This window comes from Nanorana parkeri, unplaced genomic scaffold, assembly GCF_000935625.1.
Source record: "Nanorana parkeri isolate BGI_ZX_2015 unplaced genomic scaffold, ASM93562v1 scaffold3, whole genome shotgun sequence".
NCBI classification, from domain to species: domain Eukaryota; kingdom Metazoa; phylum Chordata; class Amphibia; order Anura; family Dicroglossidae; genus Nanorana; species Nanorana parkeri.
The window spans coordinates 98,565-116,583 of record NW_017306271.1 but is presented as its reverse complement, the minus strand read 5'-3'; the positions used below and the strand labels follow the sequence as shown (position 1 = coordinate 116,583).

The following is an 18,019-nucleotide window of genomic DNA, read 5'->3' as shown; positions in this document are numbered from 1 at the left end:
GAGACAGAATATCAACCAAAATTCCAGAAAAAAACACATGATACAAATGTTATAAATTGATTTGCATTTCAGTGAGTAAAATAAGTACTGATCCCCTACCAACCAACAATAATTCTGGCTTCCACACACTGGCTATGTGGTACACAGATTAGTCAATTTAAGAAGGTGCTCCTAACAACAACTCGTTATGTTTATAAAAGACACCTGTCCACAGAATCTCTTTCTTCCATTCAAACCTCACCGCCATGGGCAAGACCAAAGAGCTGTCAAAGGAGGTTAGGGGAAAGATTGTAGACCTGCACGAGGCTGGAATGGGCTACAAGACTATCAGCAAGAAGCTTGGTGAGAAGGAAACAACTGTTGGAGAGATTAATCGCAAATGGAAGGAATACAAAATAACCATCAATCGCCCTCGGTCTGGAGCTCCATGCAAGATTTTGCCTCATGAGGTAAGGATGATCATGAGAAAAGTGAGGGATCAGCCCAGAACTACATGGGAGGAACTTGTGAATGATTTTAAGGCAGTTGGGACCAGAGCCACCATACAAACCATTGGTAACACAATACACCGCCATGGATTGAGATCCTGCAGCACCCGCAAGTTCCCCCTCCTCAAGAAGGCACATGTACAGGCCCGTCTGAAGTTTGCCAATGAACATCTAAATGATTCAGAGAAGGATTGGGAAAGTGCTGCGGTCAGATAACACAAAAATTTAGCTTTTTGGCAATGCTGACTATGACTCTAAGAACACCATCCCTACAGTCAAGCACGGAGGTGGAAACATTATGCTTTCGGGCTGTTATTCTGCTAAAGGTACAGGATGACTTTGCCGCATTAAGGAGCCAATGGTCGGGGCCATGTATTGTAAAATCTTGGATGAGAACCTCCTTCCCTCAGCCAGAACACTGAAGATGAGTCGTGGATGGGTCTTTCAGCAAGACATTGACCCAAAACATATCGCCAAGGCAAGAAAGCAGTAGCTCAAGAAGAATCACATTAAGGTCATAGAGTGGCTCCAGACCTTAATCCTATAGAAATTTTATGGCGTGAGCTGAAACTGAGTTGCCAAGCGACAACCAAGAAACCTTTAGGATTTAGAGAAGATCTATACAGAAGAGTGGACCAAAATCCCTCCTGAGATGTGTGCAAACCTGGTAACCAACTACAAGAAACGTCTTAAATCTGTGCTTGCCAACAAGGGTTTCTCCACCAAGTACCAAGTCATGTTTTGCTTGGGGTTTCTAACATTTGTAACTCAATTTCTAACATTTGTAGCATGTGTTTTTTCTGGATTTTTGGTTGATATTTTGTCTCTATCATTTAAAATACACCTATGATAAAAAATTATAGACCTTTCATTTGGGCAAACTTACAAAATCTGCAGGGGATCAAAAAATGATTTGCCACACTGTGTGTATATATATATATCCACACGCGCACACAGACACACACACACACACACACACACACACACATATATATATTAGTAATGCACAATACAATTGTAATAAAATTAAGATGTCATGGTGTCTCCTTTGTTTCAGGGTTAAATGTAGTACACAAACAAGTGTACAACACCTAACATTATACATTGTAAGGTTTTATGAACATGCCTGCCAGATTATATTGAATATATCATATAAGCCATAGTCATCCAGTGTTGTGCTCATTTTAGCTAAAGGATTAAAATGACTTTTAATGTCTTTTAAGTAGGGCTGTTGCTGATTAAAATGTTCGTGTTCGATTAATCGAAAACATTTTTAATCGATTAATATATAGCACATACAGATCCAACTACACTGGCCTATACACATACAGCACAGCAATGAAGTAATAAAATGAACTAGGATCACACTAATCCAGCACTTTATTCATCTCACGTGCCCCACTCAATATGGCCGCCGCTTGAGTGGGGCAACTCAGAATAATAACGTGCTGGATTAGTGTGATCCTAGTAATTTTATTACTTCATTGCTGTGCTGTATGTGTATAGGCCAATGCTTTGGAGTTTGGTCCACACTGACCAGCTGAGGAGATTGTAGAAGAAAGGTTCAATGTCAATTGGCAGGCTGCACAGTGATGTTTCCTTTACATGTAAGTATAATCTATTTAAAAATTGATAGGGCAGAACAAGTTTTTTGGGCAAATGTCAGCTAACGAAGGAAAGAGGGGAGGAGTCCGGTGACGTCACGGACATCGACGTCACCGGACTCCTCCCCCCTTCCCTTCGTTAGCCGACGGAGCCACTTCGGGAAGGTGGGAGGAGTTCGGTGACGTCGATGTCCGTGACGTCACCGGATCTCCGACAGGACTCTCAGAAGCCGGCGGAGAGGTGAGTGTTTTCATTAGCGATCAAAAAAATGTTAATCGATCAAAAAGATTAACGATTAATCGAGGAATTCATCATTAATTTGCACAGCCCTACTTTTAAGGCACTACAAATATGTAAATTAAGTTTAGGACTGAGATGTTGCACTGGGTTTCTCTATCAGACACAAGTATTTTACAGTAAGGAGTAATCCAGAAGACTTTTAACTCTTCACTCATACCTTACCTGCTCTGTGACAACAGCCTGCCCCGCTGACTGATGACTTCTGTCGACATTCCGCTTAATAGCTTCTGAATAATAGATTGCTGCTTTGCATATATCCTAACATGCAAAATGGCAACATAAAAACAGTAACAATTATTTGAACATCCCTTATAACAGTTTACACAAAACATAGATTCTCCTTTGGTGATTCAATTAACTGATAATTTATTAAGGATTTTGTAATGTAATAAGTAAAATTATATACATGTCTCAGTTACATAGATTTAAAAGATTGAGCTGTGTCTGGACATTAATTGAAGAAGAGATGTGCAAGAATGATACCGTTGGGCTGACTTACTATAGAAGCTGAGAATCTTCACACAATAAGTTATGTGAATATTTACTTCAAATATGCAATCACGTGAAAAGCAACTTCCTGTTCACTTACCCAATCATGCGCAGATACTTTTCACATGATTAAATAATTGAAGAGATTTCCTAGCTCGCAGAACAACAATCTCAGCACCAACAGACTGAGTTTGATCGTCACTGAGGCAGGATTATTATTATTATACAGGATTTATATAGCACTTTCAGTATATCAGGTAGTCTTGACGGCAAACAAGAGCTCCAACTTAGAAAATAGTGTATATTATTATTATACAGGATTTATATAGCGCCAACAGTTTGCACAGCGCATTACAATATAAGGAAGACATTACAATACAATTGAAGACAAAGTGGTAAGGAGGGCCCTGCCCCTGAGGGCTTACAATCTAAAGGGAGGGGGAAGTGATGCAGGGTGGCTCACAGCAATGGGAAGGCAACATTTTACAGGTGAGTTATTGGGTAGCTTTTTCTTCTACTTTAAACTGGATTATGGTTTGTAAAATGTGTCGCCTTCTATAAATACCACCAAAAGAAAGCTCTATCTGTCCCCAAAAAAGGGTATAAAATTCATTTCAGTACAGCGCTGCATGACGGAATAAATGTCAGTCAAAGTACCGCAGCGCTGAATACTGAAAAATGGCCTGGATGGGAAGGGGGTTTAACACCGCGGATGTCAACTGGTTAAATAGACATAAGTTTTAAATCTGACCATTTTTTTGTTACCGACCTGGAAATCAGGGGAAAATGAGGTTGGCCTGGCCTTATCCATAAACAGGTAAGCTCTAGTCCCTCCTTTTTGATTGTAAGCCCTCAGGGGCAGGGCCCTCCTTGCCATCTTGTCTTGAATAGTATTGTAATGTCTTCCTTATATTGTAAAGCGCTGCGCAAACTGTTGGCGCTATATACATCCTGTATAATAATAATATACACTATTTTCTAAGTTGGAGCTCTTGTTTATCATGAAAACTACTTGATATACTGACAGTACAATTTATGGCTATACAGGAGAGAGGAGAACAGTCTCAATTTAAGCTCAATCTGGTGGAAACAAAGGCCATCATTCAAAGTTTATAGATCTATCTGATCACCTTCTACCCTTAAGCTGCCCCATAGTCATGAGTTCACCCCCAAATGCAGCTAAAAATAGCCCAATCAGGAAATGATTATCTCATATTTATGGGAACCGTACGCAAGTACCTTTAGCCACCTATAGACCTGTAATAGCGGTTGGACAATCTGACTTCCCCTGAGCAACATGATTGGCAGAGGACCCATAAACATGACAGCTCGGTTTGCTTGAGGATCATATACAGTATGTTGCTATACAGAGGTGGAAAAGTTTTTTTGCAGAGTTGGTTGGTATTCCCGGTTCTGCTTATATCATAGGGGAACAACAAAGGTCTTGCTTGATTTTCTAACCTTGTGCCAACCTGGGACCATTCTATTCTGCTGGGTTTTTTATTTGTGGTTTCTCATTTTTATGCACATCATAGATTATGAAAAAGTGTTTATTTCCTGCATAGAATTCTACACATTGAAACATAATCTGGTGGACCAAAGGATGGTAAACCAAATTACAAGTTACCTTTGATAAACAATCCATCGGTATGCTAACCTGCTTACTTCAAAATATTAGTCGGTACACATTGTTTTATTGTACGTTTGTTTCAGAACTTACATCTGAGAGCTGTGTTAAAAACACAAATGCCTCGGAGGAGTTCGGCCAAGCAAGCTGTGCCCAGAACTCTTTGATTTGTGAGAAGCAGATTGTGACATCAACTGCAGAACTGCTGTGCTTGGACAGAGAATCCACATACTCAAGCTGTGAGAACAAGACGAAAATGCTGAATTAATCAAGCTGCATGGTATTTATGAGCCACCAACACAAGAAGAAAGGTCCAACAAATACTAGCACTGTTGCATAACAATAATTAACATTAAAATAAACACAAATCTAAGAAGAACTAAATATATATAGTTTAATTCAGTAATATACTTGCAGGGGAGAACAATATACAATATCAGCGAGAAATAATCAAAATCATTATTGACAGATATTATGCATGCCTGTTGTACTAAAGAATATCTGTCCCGAGCCATTTAATTGTAGATTTATCTTGATTTCTTCTACACTTTCTCTTGAGACAAGTACTGACAGGAAACTGGGATGACAGGCAGCCAAGCCAACTGATAGACCTGAACGAAATCACCATGGAAAGGAATATACTTCTTAAAAAGACACCTAGCTGTATTTGGATTTAACAAAAAGATCTATTAGTGCTCCAAAGCTATCTATCCAAAACAATTAGTTCAAATAGAGTTTGAAAGGTTAGATCCTCCGCCAGGATTTTATTGCAGTCTGCGTCCCTACTGGGGAGATTTCAATTAGTTCCTGTCTTGGTGACATGGGTAAAGGAACCGAGGAAAACTAACCATTCAAAAAGTGAAAAAAAATTGCCTGGAGTCTAAGTCAGGATTATTCTTCAATATGAAGGCCTGCAGCAATGTAGTTGAATGATTGACAGTAACAGAAAAGGGCCAGCAGCAAAACTGACAGGTTCTCTTTGTCGTCCGTCATTCATTGCAATACTGTCCAGTCTGATGAGATGCCACTTTTCCATCCTGTCATCTGCACAAATCTCTGCTGGGATATATTATAAATCAAACCATATTCTGAGGGGGTGACTATGTCTAAAAGGATTACAAAGTGCCAGACAATTCCATATAGGTGAGATGCCCCGATAAGGGCATTTTTGCTCTGATTACTGCGTGGTGGTGCTGCACTGTTCCTCCCTTTCAAAGCAAGAATATAATTCTGCTTAGACTGATAGAAAACTATGCACTCTCAAAGTGATTAAGATTTTAAGGCTGATTTATTAAAGATCTTGAAAATGTTCACACACTAAAATGTGTGGAGATTCTTCTTAAAAAGACACCTAGCTGTATTTGGATTAATCATTTTACATCCAATTATGTAAAACGAAAATCCCTGTTTACTTATTATTAAGTGCCTTAGTGAATCAGCTTTTTTTCTACCAGCAGTTGATCAGCAGGGAAATTAAATCCCCTAAAAACAGCATATAGCGGTCACTCATGAGTGCATGACTTTGCTGCCATGCATTCTTTCTAAAAGGACCGTAGACCAGCATGCAATTTTACATTAGGCTGACTTGCATATTTGTATTTGTGGGGAAGGGAAGGGGAGTGCTGCCCTGTCTTAGGGGCACTATAAGTGATCAGCCAGCACAATTCACCCTTGCTGATGAGCTTTCCACCTGGCTCAGCTAGATCAATGCTCCCTGATTCAACAATAAATGGCCAATTCCAGCAAACAATCTGTAATATCTGCAAACACCCTTAAACTGTCCAGAAACTTAAGAAGATGGTCAATCATGTGGACACAATCTGACATCCCACAGCACAAAATCACCTCAGTGTTGTAGAGTATTCTATTAACTAACCAGCTGGATTTGGTTGAACTTACAAATAGCTTTAATAGAGCGGGAGAAGAGTGTAGAGGCATGTTGGCATTGGCTCATCAAGGGGAATAATAATGACTGGGACAGGTTTTCTGGCTGCAGCTGGCCTGAAGGCTCAGACGCCAGACTAGGTGTCAGTCATCTCATGTGTATACCCACCCTAACTAATTGCAGTAACACATAGGCCCCATTCACACACGAATCGGCCGGCACGTACAGCTCCGTGCTGCGTGCTGGGCCATACCAAACAGCTGCCGGGAAGGGCAGGTGCTGCGTGGGATTAGTGCGCAGCCCCCGTCCTTCTCTATGGGGCTACACGGACGTATGCCCCCCTACGCTCACCTCAATTGGACGCATACAGGATCCATTCCGGCGGCGTATGAATACGATCATCCGCACCCCTACGGACCTGCAATTGTGCTGAGCGTAGGGGGGCGTACGGCTGCGTAGCCCCATAGAGAAGGACGGGGGCTGCATACTAATCACACGCATCACCTGTCCTTCCCGGCAGCTGTTTGGTACGGCCCAGCACGGAGCTGTACGCGCCGGCCGATTTGTGTGTGAATGGGGCCATATAGTCACTAGGTGGAAAGTTGGATCAAATGTTTCTTTAAGGTAAACATAATAATAAGTACATGCTCACTGCATATACATTATTTTTTAATTTAATGTGGACCTAAACTCAAATAGTGAAGATTTCCTGATAGGGAATGTTATAGGAAACAGCTAAAAGTGTTAAGTGTGCCTAAGTAGTATCTGAAAAATTGACATTTCTGCCTTGAATTTCAACTAAAAACAGCATTGAATTTCCTGGTATGTGAGAGTGCCTAGGTCCTCTGTTGCAAAAATGGCACTCGGTGTGTAAAAGGTTGCTGACCCCTGTGTTACGCTATTAGCGTTGCAAGAAAGCTGTGGTCTCATGGGGGCTTTGCAGGATTTGTGGTGAGCTCTGCGAGGTCTATGGTGGGCAGAGCCCACCACAGATCCTGCACAGCCCCCTGATACCCTGAAGAGCCCCCTACAGATCCTGTACAGACCCCCTGTTGGATCTCAGGGGGGCTGTGCAGGATCTGTAATGGGCTCTGTAGACCCAGCAGAGCCCACCACAGATCCTGCAAAGCCCCCCTGAGACCCGGCAAAGCCCTCCACAGGTCCTGCAGAGACCCCCTGAGACCCTGCAGTCTGCTGGATCACCGGCAACGGCTTGGCCATGAAGGGAACAGAGATTTAAGTTTTAGTTGATAATGAAGAGTCAAATACCCGAGTTCTTTACAACTCTCAGGCAGTCTGAAGGTAAGATGTGCATTCCAGATGTGTACACCTGCAGCACCCTTTACAATGTTGTTTCAGCAACAATAATGTGAGAAGTGCAGAAACCCATGGTAACCATCAGTTAGGACAATGGAAGAAGGTTGCCTAGTGGGTGCTATGTGCTACAGCATTTTGCACTTTATTTACAGCTTTTCCCTTACATAGTTAAACAGTTAAAGCTTGAAAAATGACTGGTGTACATTAAGCTTAACCCTTTACAAGTTCATAGCTTTGTTCCAGAGGAAGTCAGAGTAAAAGACTACAAAGTCTACTTTAAATTCGGCAGTCTAAACTTATCCTTTACCACTTATTAAAGATAAATCCGCTTAAAATAAATCAATAACCCCTTTATTCCTGCTGAATAAAGCAGACCAGTTAGTTATTTGATAAGCACATCTCTGAAAAATGTCCATCTAGTTGCAAGAGTGAAGCAAAAAAAAAAAAGCCTAATCAAAGAAATTCCAATCATGTTTTCTTTTTCTTGATCTCTCTTCTGTACTTTACACTAGTTCCAAATGTATCCTTCGTTGCTTAAATATGAAAAAGCCACTGTCCCCGGGGGAACTTAGAAGATGAAGAATCAGCAGCATGCTAAGGGTTCCCGATGTGTGAACTCAGACTTTTATGTTTGTTTTAAGCCAAGTCATTGGTTTTCTTTTACAAATTGTGTGGCACCCAGCTTCTGGCTGCAACATCTGTGAAGATGCAAGTAAGAAACAAAATCTGTATGTTGCTGCAAGGGGCTGATAGAGTAATCAAATACCCAATCCAGAAGTTCTCAGATATTTTACAGGAATCAATGTAACCTATTATTAAGTTATTCTGGCCATTTGTGGTAAGATTGGGTGATGTAAATGTTTGGTGCCTCAATTTTCTAGATCTGTTAAAGAACATGGAAACATTTGGATGACTGATGTGGTCATCGAGCAACCAAATTTTCCATCCAAGCAGATACTCATCAGGAAAGACATACATATTTCAGATTGGACCTTGAGTTCTTTATTCATACTCAGACATAAAAGGCTAAAGTTATATAAGGTAGGGAAAATCTGAAGAAATTGGCTATTAACTTCTTTCCATAGTTTTCTAGGAAACAGGAATATCACTCAGGAGAAAAGTCATCTGACCATCACCAGCACTTAAAGTAACACTAAACGCAGGAGTTAAAACTTAAAAATGTATTCAAGTACCTTAACTATTAACAAAAATTTAGCTTATTGGTGTATCACTCAGCTGTAGATCCTTCAATTATCCCTGAATTGGTGCTGACACTGTCCTTCCTTCTGGAGGGGGGCTACTTTTCTTCCCCACAGTCCCTGTGTGTGTTATGAAGTAGCCACCGCTCCAAGCTCAGTCCCATGATGGTCTACAATCTCAATACAAATAAGTAAACTAAATATGAGATTGTAGTCCATCACGGGAGCAAATTGGAGCAGTGGCTGATTTACAACATATTTTGTGCATTTGCATGTGCACTTTGTGGGTACAAAGACTGTGGCAAATAAAAAAATGTATACAGTGAATATGCCCATGTTTTTTTTTCCATCCCCATTGAAACCACTCCCATTGTTTGACAAACCTTGCCACTCCCAAAGTTTCCTTCACCACCTGAGCAATGGCCCTGGGCATAACAGCCTATTCTGGTGGGGTGTCTTGCCAATAGCCCAGAAGATTTGCAAACAATGCGAAAAAAATTCCAACAATGCAAAAAGAATGTTACATTTATTTAAAAGTAAAGATCAATCTCTGCCCTGCTGCACTAACAAATTAGAGCAGGACAAGGAAATTGCAGAGCACAAAAAACATGTGATGAGAGACTAAAGACCCATCAGAAACTGCTTAATTGGCTGGATTGGTTTAATTCTAAAGCTCACCACATGTTACAATCAGTAATGTGATATATATGTCCTTGGAAGACAACTAATACAAAGCCTGAACAATCTGTAATGCAGATATATGTTACAGTTTATAAACACACACATGACCTTATTACCTTATCAGCCTCTACTGCTCGAAGTATTCTCTCACAGGTCTTTTCATGCACAGTCTGTAGACATGTATGGATGGACACTTTAAACAAATCATGGAACCCTGTCAAAGCCAGTGACTTGTTGTCTCTGTGAAAAAATTGTGGAGTAAGGCAAATATCACAACCGGAAAGGTATTATTCTGACTGTATTATTCAGAGGATTACTCTAGGCAAAACTTCAATAACAAATACACACCGTGAATGGTTATTAAAAAGCAACTAGACCCAAAGCTAATTTCACAACAGCATGGCTTTACCATTGCCTGTGACCTCAGCAAGGAGATCCCCCTCCACCCAAGATAAGCTAAAAACCTGCTTTTTCATCATACTGACTTATGTGAGTTCTAGCATTTTTTCTATTTGAATACATGGAGAGTTCACAGCCAGTGACAACAAGTTGGCTGAAAACCCAAACTCTGCCAAGACTATGACAGGGTGAGGGAAGATCCCTCTGTGATTGCCTTGAACAAAGGTAAATTCCACTCTAAATTAAAATTGAGAAATCCTTTAACCTGTGTCTGCTTTTGGATAGTGGTTGAAGAAAAAGTGCTACATCACAAAGGTTTGAAACTATAACAGAAAATGTCTGCAATACAATTCTACATTGTTCTTGGCATTAATTAGTAATTGCAAACATTGTAATTCCTTCAACAGTAAAAGCCTCCTGTTATCTTCTGCACTGTAGAACTTAGTTTGGAAGAGGCATGACTTAAGCTAGACATATACCAATAGAATGTTGTTAAATGTTCAGTTTAAGAATGTACATTCAATTTTCTAATGGTTACCGGGGTCTAATTGATGTTTGTTTTCGGCCATTGTGACAAGAAAAATCATGCAAGATGGAAACTTTTTCTTGCTTCAAAACAATTAGGCGTGCTGCGGGCAAATATATTGACAAGAAACATGATAACAGGAGGAGGAGAGAACAGTCTAGTTAGTGTTCTCATCTCTCAGCTCCTTTACTGTCCAATTACAGATGTTGCTTAACTACAGTGAAGAAAAAACCATGCCACCAGGCAGGGCATAAGTCCAGGAGACCATTATCAACATGCAAACATCACACCAAAATTAACAAATTAGTAAAAGCTACGTACTTTAAGGGTAGATAGTCGCGAAACCGCCTTAGTTCATTGAGACTGATATAAAGTTCAAACAGCTTTTCCCCAATATTGTGGGTAACATGAGGCTCTTCATGCTCTGATGTCTTTAGGTTTTCCATTACAATGCTCACTTCATCAGCCACCTTTAAAGAAAAAGATCATCTAACATGCAAAAGCTGATTGTGTCCCAGACATTTCTTATAAAAAAAACAGTAGTCATGTGCAGAGCCTTACAATAGTATTAGCCACTCTTTGGTTTCATTCTGTTAGCACAGATATTGCATTAAATTGATTATAGCGAAGGATAAAAAAAATAATTGAATTTGTTGACTTGCATGCTCTTTACCCACATTTTGGCTCTAAAATATATTGTGTCAAAAATATACAATGAAATAGGAGAAGGTAAACACCTTTTCACAGCACTCTATGCTAACACTAATGCTGCCACTTACTGGCTCTGTATTACCGGAATTATTTTTACCACTGGTTTGGGCACAGCAATTCTCACATTCATTTAAGATGCACCACTAGCCAACAGTAACAAAAAGTTGCCTAGAGATTTCCTGCATAATAATGGTCTGCTGCTGCTAGTGCCAGTTCAAGGTGTAAAAGAAACATAGTGTAAGATCACTGTATAAGGCAAGAACTATTGTGTGTGTGTGTGGGGGGTGCTGAGGGGGAAGACTTTTTTTGCAATCTACCTCCCCCCAGGTATTTAGAGTGCAGCATTACTCGATTTTGCATAACAAAGATGAATCATTTAAAAAGTTACAAGAGAGATCAGGTGATAAAATGTATTGTATGGAACTGCTTCAATTCTAAATCATTAGAGAACAAAGCCCATTATGATAGTTAAATTCACAAGCACTTATTATTATCCTGTAATGAGGATTGAGCTAATGGCATCAATCATTAGAATTTGGTGTATGGTTAGGTTAAAGTGAACCACTTCCACCTGCTTGCATGTGACATCAATTTTCATTTTCAGCTCGAAGGGTGCTGGTGATGGTTAGTTGACAATTGGACCTACTATCAATAAGACATCTGATTAATATTTGCAAGGTGGTGCGATGCAGTATTCTTGGCATCCTGGCAGCCACCCCCACTGCATAATACTGCACCTTACAACCAACTGCCTACTTTATATTATGTATATTGGAAAAGGGTCACCGCTACACACGCTAGAATTATTTAGAAGCACACTACTTGTTCCAATATAATAAGAAACAATATAAGATGTGAGGTCATATTAGGTACACATGCCCCTAATTACACCTCTATTGTACCAAAAAATGACTTACCAGTTTTTCTAGCTGCCGGTAAGTGATGCTAAAGTAATCCACCTTGACAATGCTAAGGAGAGAGGAAATACTAGTCACTATACATACATACATACATAATCTTAAGGTGACCACACATAGGTCAGAGTTTTATACAACACAAGATTTAAAACAATTAATTTTTCCATAGGGTGTAACAAGGACACTCCACTGTAGTCAGGAAATGCAAGTAAAATGCAGTTTATTAAGGGCAAAAAGTCTCTTTCCATCAACAGGGTAGACCTCCCCTGTTACATAAGACAGCTTCCAGCAGCAACATAAATGATAGTCCTTTGCTCACACAATGGCCAACCATTCATGCATTTTTTATCATAATCAGCTTTCTTCAGCACATACAGTCCTTAGTATTGCTCAGTAGCTTTACTCAGCTCCAAGCCTCTCAGCACACCTCTGTGTGATACTCACACTGCTCTACCAGCAGTGCGTCCAACAGGTCCCTTGGGCCACCGACCTTCCTGACCTCTCCCAGCCTCCCCCGGCTGTTCCACGTGCGTCCAGCACGTACCTGAGCCTGCCTGTGTCTGTGTGCCTCCTGCACACACACAACTCCAACACACCTCTCTCTGAGCTCTGGGCTGGTTTCTTAATGAGGCTGCTCTCAGCCACCTGATCAGCCCAGGCTGGTCATTGGCAACACCTGGCCCCAGGACTGGAGAGCTCATCCCACCCAGAGCTCTGAGAGATCTCCAGGTCCCAGCTACAATTAGGAAAACCTGGAAGAACCTGAAAAGCCAGACTCTTCCTTATAACATGGCTCACATTCTAGACCCTCTCTGCCCCTTTGACTGAGAGTCCTGGGTGCCAATTCACCATACTACACCGTGGCATTGCCATGCACTGCCACAAGGGGAACAATAACAAATGTATTTATTGGTGGGTTTTTGTGTAAAACTTACCTGTCAGTACTGATCCCAGGACTAGAGGGTAAAAAATCAGGACATTTATATTTCATCTTTACAGTTTCTGCTAACATAGGAGTACTTATCTGCTCCGTTTAGGGACATAATAGTAGAAATAAAATGAAATGTTTACTGAGCCGCAAATATTTTGAAACATTATAGCATTACTACTTGTGTAAAACCGAACTGTGGAAATTCACAACCAAATGTCTTCAACAACTGACCCTGTCACTCTGATTGCCAGCAAAGGGCATCTCTGAGCCCATCATCATGTTTTTGGTATGGATACTACATATGAATGCTGATTCCAGGGAACTCACCCAACAAACAGCTTGTTGTACACATTCTGGCTTTTCTCCACGTCTTCATGGACAGCATCTGCCAACTTTACCAAACACCTTAGCTGATCCACATCGTTCTGAAATACAGAAAATGCCAGTATAAATAGTGTGGACAAGTGTTATCTAAAGTGTGTCTGCTCTATTTTATTCCCAAATAATTGCTTTCTTTTTGGCATTGTGTATTTGTGGGGTTTAGAGCAAGGTCAAGCCTACTATGGAACAAGTAGTCATTCCTGTCTTAGGCTGCACCCTCTAGAGGGCAGCAAGGAACACAGCACTGTCTCAATGGGTGAGAGCTAGTAAAGGGTTGAAAGGGATCGCTTTACTAGTTTACTGCACATACCAGTCAGATTGCAATTATTCGCCCAGTGGAAAAATCCCAGCCCCCATTCTGTCTGAGTCTGAGTATATTTCCCGAATTTTGCTTCTGATACATGACTGAACTGAGTGCTGCCTTAAAAATTCTCCAAAATTCTACCAGGATATGAAATATGACACAGTCAGAGTTGTTGATTTTAAAACTGAACTCCAGGCAAACAGCTAAATCCACAGATGAAATACATATACAAGTGTTGATTTACCTGCAAATGGATTTGTATTTATGTCCATTGAGTCCTGAGATTTACACAGCTCTGCCACCCTGTCCTGGCTAGGGAGGAGACCTGATTTTTCTCTGCTGCAGTCTCAACTTTTCTTACCAGCCTCCTCCTCCTGAACAGTGATAGGAGAAGCAGCACATTGAGGAGCTCATCTCTTGCTCTGTTACTCTGCTCTTGTTCTGTTCTTTCCTCCTATAGTCATGATCCTTTCACTGGAGCACCTCTGATACCAGGTCAAATTTAGGTACTTGCACAACTTGCATTTAAAATAAATACATTTCATGATGTATTAATGATTAGAGAGCTGCATTATTCTGTGTCATTTATATCTGCCTAGAGTTCAGCATTAAGCCACTCATAGGCACTCCAGACTTGAATTTGTGATATTAATTAGTGCTGTACTCTTCCCCTCTCATTTTATAAATTAGAAAAGGCACTCTGTGGTGATGAGTTAACTATTGCTTATGTACTGATTGTGTGTAGAAGGTGATGGGAGTTCTATATGAAGCCAATGTATTAGTATTTACACATAGCATTAATGTGATCAAATTTGTAATGAAAACAGAATACATGATATAGGCTAAACCATTTTGTATTTACTTGCTTTGGGTTCTTTAATGAAAAGGACAGCAGTAAATCTTGGGACTCACCTTTTCTTCAGGTTTGCAGGACATATATGCCTTTTCATACCATTCTAGTGTGCCTTTCTGAAAAACAGAAACTAAAGTCAATGATTTGGTAAATTAATCCCTCACAGACTCATTCCTTTCACTGAAAGCCAGCATTTAACTAAATAGATATTGTAGAAAAGGCAGGACCACCTCTTACTCAGCTCTGCGTGACTTCTGAGTCTCTAACCAATCTAAAATTATTAGGTTCATGTCATTTGAGGAGAGTAAATAGCAAAGTCAATGAGCTCCACACTGGACAGTGCGGAGGTGCACATTGGATATTATATTGAAGTGTACAAAGAAAACATTAATGCAAATACATACAATGGCACGCAGGGGTCTATTCATCTGGTCATAGCTGGGCTTTCTTTGGCAGTAAAATGAGGCGATGTTAGCTCAGTAGTTAATGGAAATGTGAACAAACATGGATGTAAAAGCAAGGATACACACAAAACAAAATGTATTTCATTGCAAATGTATGCTTCATTTCACTTTCCCTCATAAAGGCAGATACTTTAACACTCTCGTGGCTGAATGTGCCATTAAATGATTCTAAACTTTTGGTGGTGGAGTGCAAACACAGTAAAGATTCCAAATAAATCGAATGAAAGCTGAGACAGCTTTCTTCTGCCTGGTGGATCCAGAACGGGGTCCCTGGGAGAGTCAATGTGTATACAGTGATAGGATAAAAAAGGATTGGTCCAGATATGAATTTTAATTTGTCACAATAAAAGGGTCTAACATCCAATTTAAGGAAACATGGTAAAGGTTCTAAACCAATTACATGATTTTTTTTAGCACAACTAGGTTGGCTAATGAGGATCCTAAACCATGCATGCATGAAATCATTATTTTTTTTTAACACAAGTTCTTTATCTAGCAGAACTCTAAGTAAATGGAAACATTGCTTTCAAATGTTCCGACTCAAGATTCAAACCAGGACTTTCTCTCCTCCTCCTATAGCCTGTTTACCTACCATTATGTCCCCAATACAGACTTATGGGAGCATGCTGGAGCACAGTTGGCAGAGTAAAAATTTAGCACTGCATGCTAGGTATTCATTCTCTCACAGCACTCCTTTATGGTGTTAAATTTCAATCAGTCCAATTGTACTCCATCACACTGTACTTAGAAATGTGAAAGCAGAGCCTTTTAGAAGGTAAACTGGCAGTTTTCTTAACTACACAGTTTGTTTTTTTTACCAGGTTTTCCTGGTACAGAAAATATGTTCACAAATAACTGCAAAAAAACAAATGACATCAGGGACAGTATTAAGTCCCAAATGAAATAAAAACAATTCTAAGTTTTGGATAGAGTGGGGAAGACTTAAACTTTCTGTTACCTCCTTATCAGTAGTAAGTTTGGTAGTGTGAAGAGAGCACTACATGTATGTTGACAGTCCAGATTAATTTAAATTTGTCATAAGAGTAAAAAGGGATAGCATGTTTTGGGGGCTTAACCCATCTCCCCTTACAAATAACATATAACACATTTATCAATATTGTGCTTACAGGAGCCCCAAAATATGATAAATCTGGTACAATATATCAAGTAATGACGTGACTGCATGAACAGTGCTGATAAATGTTTTATGGTACTTGCAGCCCTGATGAAGGGAGATCAGAAAAGACATGGTAGTGATCCTTTTTCTCTTATAACAAATACAAATTTAACTGGAATCTCAACCATATGCTTGGTGCTCGTTTTATTCTACCAAACTACAACTGACAATCTGGAGACCAATTCCGGCCCATTAAATCCTAGAGAGCAGCTTCTCAACTGAAATATCAACAGATCTAAAGGTGGCCATATACTGTGCGAAATTCGCACAGTGGGTGCTGCTGTCACCTTTTCGACCGGCATCCCTTGTTCAGCTAAACAAGAGAGTTGGTTGTAAAAACTTCAAACGAACAGTACCAGCAGCCAATGAGCTGCCGATTCTGTTCGGGCATTTTGACAGCGGCCTCAGACTACAATGTAAACAGCAGGCGATTCCTCCATCAACGCTCGTAAGCGTTAATTAAGGAATCTGTAAAAAAATAGAGCAGTGTATGGCCAGCTTAAATACCTACCTACATTTCTGAAACTTTGATCCAGTGCTCCACCTACATATCTTTATTTATGTTACCTCATTGTGGATATTCTCCTACATTTCCTGCCTCTGTGACACCTGTTCATGTAGTCACAGAGAAAAAACGGTACACACAGCAATGACAAAATTTATATAAAGTTTATACAATTGTACAGGTGTATAAATACAGTATACATGGGAAACAATGTATTTGTGTATAGTTAGGATTAATTACAGTGTATGTAACGTATAGTGCTATCTAACAACCCACCAATGGCCGATACATATAGGTATTTATTTTCAAGAAAGTGCATACATGCACCTATTTGAGTGTTCCTGTGATAGAATAATACCTTTAAGACAGTTGCAATTTCCAGATGCAGTTCATTATGAAAGGGGCAGACCGTCTTAAACGCTTGCATATTTTGGATTTGGCTGAGGCACCTGCAGCAGGCGAGAACAAGGAGTGAGCATGACTGTACCTTCACATTTCTGCAGCACAATATTAATACAGCTGAGAGTCACCTTAGCATGAATTCCAGGCGTCTAATGACTGTTGTGTTGAGGACAGGGAAATTGTCCCTTAGCTTCTTCAGCAGTAAGAGACAATATTCTGTGAAGAGCATGAAACTTTCAGCTAAGCTATCCTCCTGCAATACAAAACAAAATAAGATCTAGGGTTAGGTTAATGCAGAGACCTTCTGAGAAACTGTTTACATATTAAAAGAGCTGGTACATACTATACAATTCAGACTTTTACAAATTGTATCCAACAGTTCAGATGTTTTATCTCAAAATTATAATATGACATAAAAAGAGTTTGGATAATAAAATACATCTATATATACACTGATCAGCCCACCCACCCAATATTGAGTAGGTCACCCTTTTGCCGCCAAAAACAGTCCTGACACGTTGAGTCTAGACTCCCCTAGACCTCTGAGAGTATGCTGTGGTATCTGGCACCAAGCCGTCAATAGCAGGTCCTTTAAGTCCTGTAAGTTGCAAGGTGGGGCCTCCATGGATTGGACTTGTTTTTCCAGCACATCCCACAGATCCTTGATTGGATTGAGGTCTGGAGAATTTGGAGGCCAAGTCAACACCTTAACCTCATTGTTGTGTTCTTCAAACCATTCTTGAACCATTTTTGCAGTGTGGCAGGGTGCATTGTCCTGCTGAAAGGGGTCACTGCTATAAGAGAATACCGTTTTCATGAAGGGGTGTACTTGCTCAGCAACAATGTTTAGGTAGGTGG

The 18,019-nt window shown here is 40.2% G+C and overlaps 1 protein-coding gene across 1 annotated transcript in view; it reads right to left on the bottom strand.

The window, feature by feature from the left end:
- BAIAP3 (BAI1 associated protein 3) overlaps positions 1–18,019 on the bottom strand; it is a 122,139-nt gene that overhangs the window by 22,427 nt on the left and 81,693 nt on the right. Inside the window, exons 15-23 of the mRNA XM_018564264.1 lie at positions 17,290–17,414; positions 17,118–17,208; positions 14,673–14,729; positions 13,403–13,500; positions 12,145–12,196; positions 10,838–10,986; positions 9,708–9,831; positions 4,603–4,746; positions 2,556–2,651 (exon numbers count right to left, since the gene is read on the bottom strand). Of these exons, the coding sequence (XP_018419766.1) occupies positions 2,556–2,651; positions 4,603–4,746; positions 9,708–9,831; positions 10,838–10,986; positions 12,145–12,196; positions 13,403–13,500; positions 14,673–14,729; positions 17,118–17,208; positions 17,290–17,414 (936 nt within the window). The remainder of the gene's footprint in view (positions 1–2,555; positions 2,652–4,602; positions 4,747–9,707; positions 9,832–10,837; positions 10,987–12,144; positions 12,197–13,402; positions 13,501–14,672; positions 14,730–17,117; positions 17,209–17,289; positions 17,415–18,019) is intronic.